A 6,462-nucleotide genomic window follows, 5' to 3' on the forward strand; every position below is an offset into this window, starting at 1 on the left:
TGTCCGTCCGTCCCTACACATACACATCCATCTGTCCCGCCCCGTGCCCCGCCCGCCGCCACAGCCCTTCAGCACCGCGGCGCACGGACAGCTCCCGTCGCCTCCTGCCGCGGCAGCCCCGGGGACGCTCCGCGCACCGCTCCGCGCACCGCTCCGCGCTCCGCGCCCCCTCCCCGCCGGAGCGCTCCGCCCTGCGCCCCGCTCCGCACCGCGCCGCGCCCCGCCCCGCCGTACATAAGCGCCGTCGCCGCCGCCGCCGCTCCTTCGCCGCCATGAGCTACAGCGCGGAGCCGGCGGCGCTGGCCGCCTCCTATCGCCACCTCCTCGCGGAGGCCCCGCGGCGCCCCGAGGGGGCGGCGGGCCGGCGGGCGCGCCCGGGCGCCGAGCCGGGGCGGGAGCGCAGCGCCGAGCCGCGGCGGGCGCGGGCCAGCGAGAAGGAGCAGCTGCGGGGCCTCAACGAGCGCTTCGCCGGCTACATCGAGCGGGTGCGGGCGCTGGAGGAGCGGAACCGGGCGCTGGCGGCGGAGCTGGCGGCGCTGCGGCAGCAGTCGGCCGAGCCGCGCCGGCTGGGCCAGCTGCTGGGCGGGGAGCTGCGCGCCCTGCGCGCCCGCCTGGAGGAGGCGCACGGGGAGCGGGCGCAGGCGGCGCTGGAGCGGGCGCGCCTGGCCGAGGAGACGCAGCGGCTGCGGGCGCGCTGCGAGGAGGAGGCGCGGGGCCGCGCCGAGGCGGAGCAGGCGCTGCGCTCCCGGCAGCAGGCGGCCGAGGGGGCCGCCCGCGCCCGCGCCGACCTGGAGCGGCGGGCGGCGGCCCTGCGGGAGGAGCTGGCGGCGCTGCGCAGCGCCCACGCCGAGCAGCTGGCCCAGCTGGGCGCCGCGCTCCGCGCCGCCGCGCCGCCGGCCCCGGCCCCGGCGGGGCGGCCCGACCTGGCGGCGGCGCTGCGGGAGCTGCGCGCCCAGTACGAGGCGCTGGCGGCCCGCAACCTGCAGGCGGCCGAGGACTGGTACCGCGCCCGCTGCGCCCGCCTCCACGAGCGGGCGGCCCGCAGCCAGGAGGCCGTCCGCGCCAGCCGCCGGGAGGCCGGCGAGTGCCGCCGCCAGCTCCAGGCCCGCCTGGCGGAGATGGAGAGCCTGCGCGGCGCCCACCAGTCCCTGGAGAGGCAGCTGCAGGAGCTGGAGGAGCGGCACAGCGCCGAGGCCGCCGGCCTGCAGGTGAGCCGGGCGGCGCCGGGAACCGTCACCGTCCCCTCCCCGCGCAGGGTCCGCGGCACCGGGCAGCGCCGCACGGTACTGCGCGGCACCGAGCGTCCTCCTCCCGCGCAACCCGCCCCAGCTCTCGGCACCTGCATCCCAGCCAGCTCCGCCAGTGCTGTGGAGCACCGGGCGGGCGCCTTCATCCCACGCGCTCCCCTCGGCGCTGCAAATCCCCTCTCCTGGTCCTGGGGAGCGCTGAGCATCTCCACTGCGTGCAAAACCCTGCAGCGCAGCTCCAGCCTCTGCAGCAGCCCCTCCCCCAGCGATGTGCAGCGCTGGGCACCCCGACCCAATGCGGTGCCCCCCCCGCACCCTGCAGCACTCGGTACCCCCGCTATCCCATGCTGTGCTGCACTGCATGCAACAGCCCCCCTCCAGCCACCAGCACTGTGCACCACCAACCCCCTCTGCCTTGTGCAGTGCCCACCCCACGCAGGGGCAGTGCCCCCGCAGCACTGCGCAGCTCCAGGCATGCCTGCAGCCTTCCTCCCCCCGGCCTCTTGGCCCTGCACAGCGGGTCCTGTGCCACTGCGGCGCTGCCTGCTGCTTTCACCCTTTATCCATAGGTAGAACCCCAGATGGCAGGTTTTGGGGGGACAGGCAGGGCCAGGACACTGCCTCCAACACACCTTTCCCGCAAGGGACAAAGGTCTCCCTGCATATGGCAGTGCTGTTTGGGGCATCACCCCCTCCCTGCCCCATCCCTTAAGGGTCAGCTCCATAACTGCCCACACATTCCCTGTCGCTGTGGGTAATTCCTCGAAGTCATCTGCCCAGGCTTGGCCCCTCGCCCTGTGGCTTGGCTCTTAGCACCTGCACTGCAGAAGTTGGAGCTCTGCGAACATTAAGGCTGAATTTGCAGTCAGATCCCAGCACCTCTTACATCCATGGAAAGACTCACATGGGGCGGACACTGAGCACTCCATGTCTCTTATTGCATTACCACAGTATTACCACATTTTCTTGCTACAGGGAAACATTCATGATTTATAATAAAATAAATTCTGAGATTGTTCTATTACAAGGCTATTAAATGATCTGTGGTTTCTAAATCAAGATGTTTCATTCTAAATACAGAAACAACTGCCTTACGTCATACCTGAAGGATGCTGTTATTTCACACTCAAGTAATGCCTTGTCATTTTCAAGGCCAAATTTTGCAAGGCTCTCTAGAATTCGTGACTGTAGCTCCAAGCTGCTTGCAGTCTTCCTGAATAATTGAAGTCTTCTTCAACAAATATTGTGGAAATAAGCAATATACAATATTTCCTGTAGTGGGTGAAAGGATTACACACAGTAATCTTCTTAAATAGTCATGATGCCATGTGAAAAGAGGGATTCTGGGAACAACATATCAGTTGGGGAAAAAAAATGCAACTGGATTAAACAGCACCATAATTGAAATTGCTTTAGCTGCAGCACAGCAGCTTTTTACTACATGACCCTCAGGGTCTGCTTTAAGTGTGGTAATACTTAGGAGTCTTACGAACAATCTGCATGTGTAGCAGCTAAATAATTTTCCTGGCTGCAACGAGGGGAAAAGGATAGGTGTCTGTCTTAAAAGCAAATATTCCTATTATTAGAGATTTTAAAATGTTCCTATAGACTGCTAAAGCAGGGACATGTCTTTATGTTTGTAGGCTACCCAATCCAATCAACCAATATGTGAGAGCTTTCCTTTAGGGGAAAGATTTGCAATGGTGGGGAGATGGTTTTATTCAACCAGCTGGTAGAGCCGGGGTGGGGAAGAGAGGAACAGACAGCGTAACGAGGATAACCCGTTTTCAAAGAGTGTTTTGTTCATGCGGACTGCAGGCACAGGGAAGGGGACTGTAGACACGGAGGGTCAGAGCAGCAAAAGTGGGGCTGTCCTGGGGTTAGGTCACCCCAAGTCCTTCCCTCCTGTCATGGCTCAGTGCAGCAGCAGTCTGACTGCATTCAAGCAGAGATTTTAATCTGTACTGCAGCAGCATCCTTGCACATCCTGGGGCTTTTCAGTTGGTGCCCCAATGGTCTCCTTGAACCCCTTCCCATTGCCCAGTCCCACCTCAGAGGCACAGCTCCATGTAGCTCTTTTGCTATGGGAGATGGTCAGGGCACCACAGGTCAAGGCAGAGACCCCAAGGATGGCCCATAAATGTCCTGCAAGGCGGGATGTGTCTAGCTAACTTGACTGTGAGATGCCCCGTGCTGCATTCAGGAGGAGTTGGCACTGCTTCTCTGAGGGTCTCAGCTCAGACTGGGCTTGTTGCATCAGGTTCAGCACAGCCCCCGCTCTTTGGGCAGCTCCATATCTCGTGGCTGTCACCGCATTATGCACGAGGGAAGTTATGCAGGACATGAAGGAGGGGACAGGATGGGAATGAGGACAGGGACAAGACAGGGATAAGGACAGGGACAGGATGGGGATGATGTGGCAGGACAAAGCTCATTCGCTGGAACGGGGAAGCTGGAAGCAATTGCAAAGGCTTGGCTGTGGGAGGGGGTGCAGGAGAGCAGATTTTGGCAGTGGCCATGCAGGGCTTTGCAGGCAGGGCTGCACTGTCACTTAAATGCAAACTGCTTACTCATTCCTGCTCCTCATCACACTCCTCTGGTGGCACAGCAGGGCGGCTGGCAGCGGGAAACCATCTGATTGGGAAGATCCCTAGAAGAGCGGGATTCACTGCTTTCAGGCTGCTGCTTAGATATCTGGATGCATGTCGAGAAAACCAGGCTGCTTGTTTTCTGACAAAAAAATAGAAAAAAAGATTAGTCCCCTTTGCTAGCAAGAAGATCTGGCCTCAGACTCCTCCACGTTGCAGGCAGAACTGGATGTAGCAGCCATGGCAGGGTGAAGCTGATGATAAGGATGCTAGAAGGACATCGTCATCCAGCTGAGCACCCTGGCTTTCACAGGGCAGGTCCCTGACTTTGTGACCCCCACAAATCCCTGCGTTCAGAGCCCCGCAGCCTGGGGCTCCAAGGCATTTTCTGGGGAAGGTGTCAGCCTTGCCCTCCTGGAGCCAGCTCTTCCCTCCTGTCTTGGCAGCACCAACTCTCCTTCCACCACCTCAATGTGTTTCTCAACTGTTCTTAAGCCCCGCAGCTGCAGACTGCAGCCCTTCTCCAGGCACCTGCTCCAGCCATGCACTGCTGGGTGCTCTCGCTTGTCCTGCTGAGCCACCGCCCCTGCTTTGATGATGTTTAAGCCCAAAACTTCCCTTCCCTCTGCAGCAGCCTGCCTCGTCCCCCGCAGGACTGGGGACTCCACCACCATGTGCTATTTGCCCCCTCCCCTGCCCCCATCTCACAGACCCTGCTGCAGATGGGAAACTGTATAAATCCATCAGTGTTTAAAGCCTCCCCCGTCCGCACACACTCGCAATCCATGCCCGGTACTCTGCCACCTTCTCCATCCCTGTTAGCATGAGATTTCACGATCCCAAGCTCCTGGTGGGATGTGCCATTGCAGACCAACTGCCCATTGCAGCTTCTCTGTCTCCACAACGGGCAGAGCAGAAAACACGCAGGAGAGGTCCCTGCTCCGAAACACATCCCTGAGCACCCTTGCCTTTGCAGGACACCATCGGGCAGCTGGAGGACGACCTGCGAAACACCAAAAATGAGATGGCTCGGCACTTGAGGGAGTACCAAGACCTGCTAAACGTCAAGATGGCACTTGATATTGAGATAGCTGCCTACAGGTAAGGCTGCTCTGAGCCCGCTGTGCCCAGATGCCTCCCAACCTGAACCCCCAACCCCACCAGGCTAGGGTATTTTCAAGGGCCCAGAAAATATCTGGGTACACGCTCAAGGAGTGATACCATTGTATTGCTCATCTCTCCAGCCCAGCCCTGCCGTGCTCCTGTCCAGGCAGCAGCCATGGCTCTATGTCATACCTTAATCTAGCAGCTGTGAGTTGTGTCCCTCAGCCATCCCAGAAGCAGTGGTTTTTAATGGGGGCATTTGGGGTTGGAAACTTGTCTCTTTTGCAAAGTCAAAGTAGATTCAAAAGGCAGAGTCCCTCTGGTTCAGGGTTTGATTTTCCTGGGGTTTCTGGAGGGAGAGGAGGGAGCTGGTCTCACATACCCCATATGGCAAGTGCTCCAAAAATGATTGACCAAAGCATATGAATCTGAACCAGTTTCATGGTGCAGTGTGACCTCAGCCAGTGTCCACTGCAGGCTGGGGTGATGGCCCGGAGCGCTAGGACTTGCTCACAGGTCACAGCATGCCCTCAGGCTTTGCAGATGTTTCGCATGAGATGTCCCCAGACTAACCTTTTCCCTTGCGATGTGCTTGCAGGAAGCTGCTGGAGGGAGAGGAGACCCTCTTCAGCACGGGAAGCGTCGGCCTTTCAGCGCTCAATCCCCTCCCCAACCCCACTTACTCCTTCCAGCCAAGAGGCTTTAGTTCCTCTACTCTGTCCTTCAAGGAGGAGGACCAAGGAGAGGTTATTAAAGTGACCTCTAAAATATCATCCAGCAGGGCTGAGATGATTGAGGGGACCATAACCTCTGCCAGGAAAAGAGGGAGATTAAATGTGCATGAAGGAATCATTGCGAATGCAAAAATGTAAGCGTCAGGACCCCATCCGTCTTGCATTTAAGGGGGAACAGTCTCCACTCGGCCTTTAAATTGCCCCTCTGGGCATGAAGCCATGCTGGGCTTGCAGGAAGCCCCCCTTAGAAACACATAACGCCCCGGGGACACTGACCTGGGGCCAGCTTCCTTGCGGGTCCGAGCTTCCTCGCGGGTCCTGCCATGCAGAGGCCGAGCTTGGCACATTGCTCCCTTTTAAATGGGGCGGAGGCACGGGCAGGTAGCTAGATGCATGTTGGTCATTGTTGTGGTGGCACAGTGGACTCGTAGCACCCACCATCCCTCCCTCCTCCCATGGCAGGTGAGGGGGAGCCAGCTGGGACTACTGCTCAGCTGGCTCTCTGGGGAGGGGGGACAAGAGAAACAACTCAACACATTTTCTATAACTAGTTTCAAGGCTACAGACCTTCATCTACTATCCAAATCCACGTATAGCTAAACTCTTGCCCGCTCCTCAAACCGTAGCCATCCACTTTTAATCCCAGAAGCACAGAAATAGCCATACTGGACTGTAACCACACCTGACGTCTGGTCTACGAGCCACTTCCATTTTAAACGATAAGGAATGTTCATTTTTTCTTGTCCTGGCAATTCTGTCTAGTTTTCAGCACTGTTAGTCCAGCCAGGC

General features: G+C 59.0%; 1 protein-coding gene across 1 annotated transcript; it reads left to right on the forward strand.

Annotated features, from left to right (window-relative positions):
* The first annotated feature begins 272 nt into the window (after positions 1-272).
* On the forward strand, positions 273-5,864 carry INA (internexin neuronal intermediate filament protein alpha). Its single transcript, XM_059821397.1, has 3 exons — positions 273-1,208; positions 4,812-4,936; positions 5,538-5,864. The coding sequence occupies exons 1-3, from the start codon at positions 273-275 to the stop codon at positions 5,809-5,811; spliced, it is 1,335 nt and encodes a 444-aa protein (XP_059677380.1). The 3' UTR covers positions 5,812-5,864.
* Positions 5,865-6,462: the final 598 nt, after the last annotated feature.

This window comes from Gavia stellata, chromosome 9 (assembly GCF_030936135.1).
Source record: "Gavia stellata isolate bGavSte3 chromosome 9, bGavSte3.hap2, whole genome shotgun sequence".
In the NCBI taxonomy this organism is placed as follows: Eukaryota; Metazoa; Chordata; class Aves; order Gaviiformes; family Gaviidae; genus Gavia; species Gavia stellata.

Bases quoted from the DNA above. Each gene is read 5' to 3' on its own strand.
- INA (XM_059821397.1), top strand. From the start codon at position 273: ATGAGCTACAGCGCGGAGCCGGCGGCGCTGGCCGCCTCCTATCGCCAC. The intron at 1,209-4,811 runs GTGAGCCGGGCG...TTGCCTTTGCAG, and splicing joins CCGAGGCCGCCGGCCTGCAG to GACACCATCGGGCAGCTGGA. The intron at 4,937-5,537 runs GTAAGGCTGCTC...ATGTGCTTGCAG, and splicing joins ATTGAGATAGCTGCCTACAG to GAAGCTGCTGGAGGGAGAGG.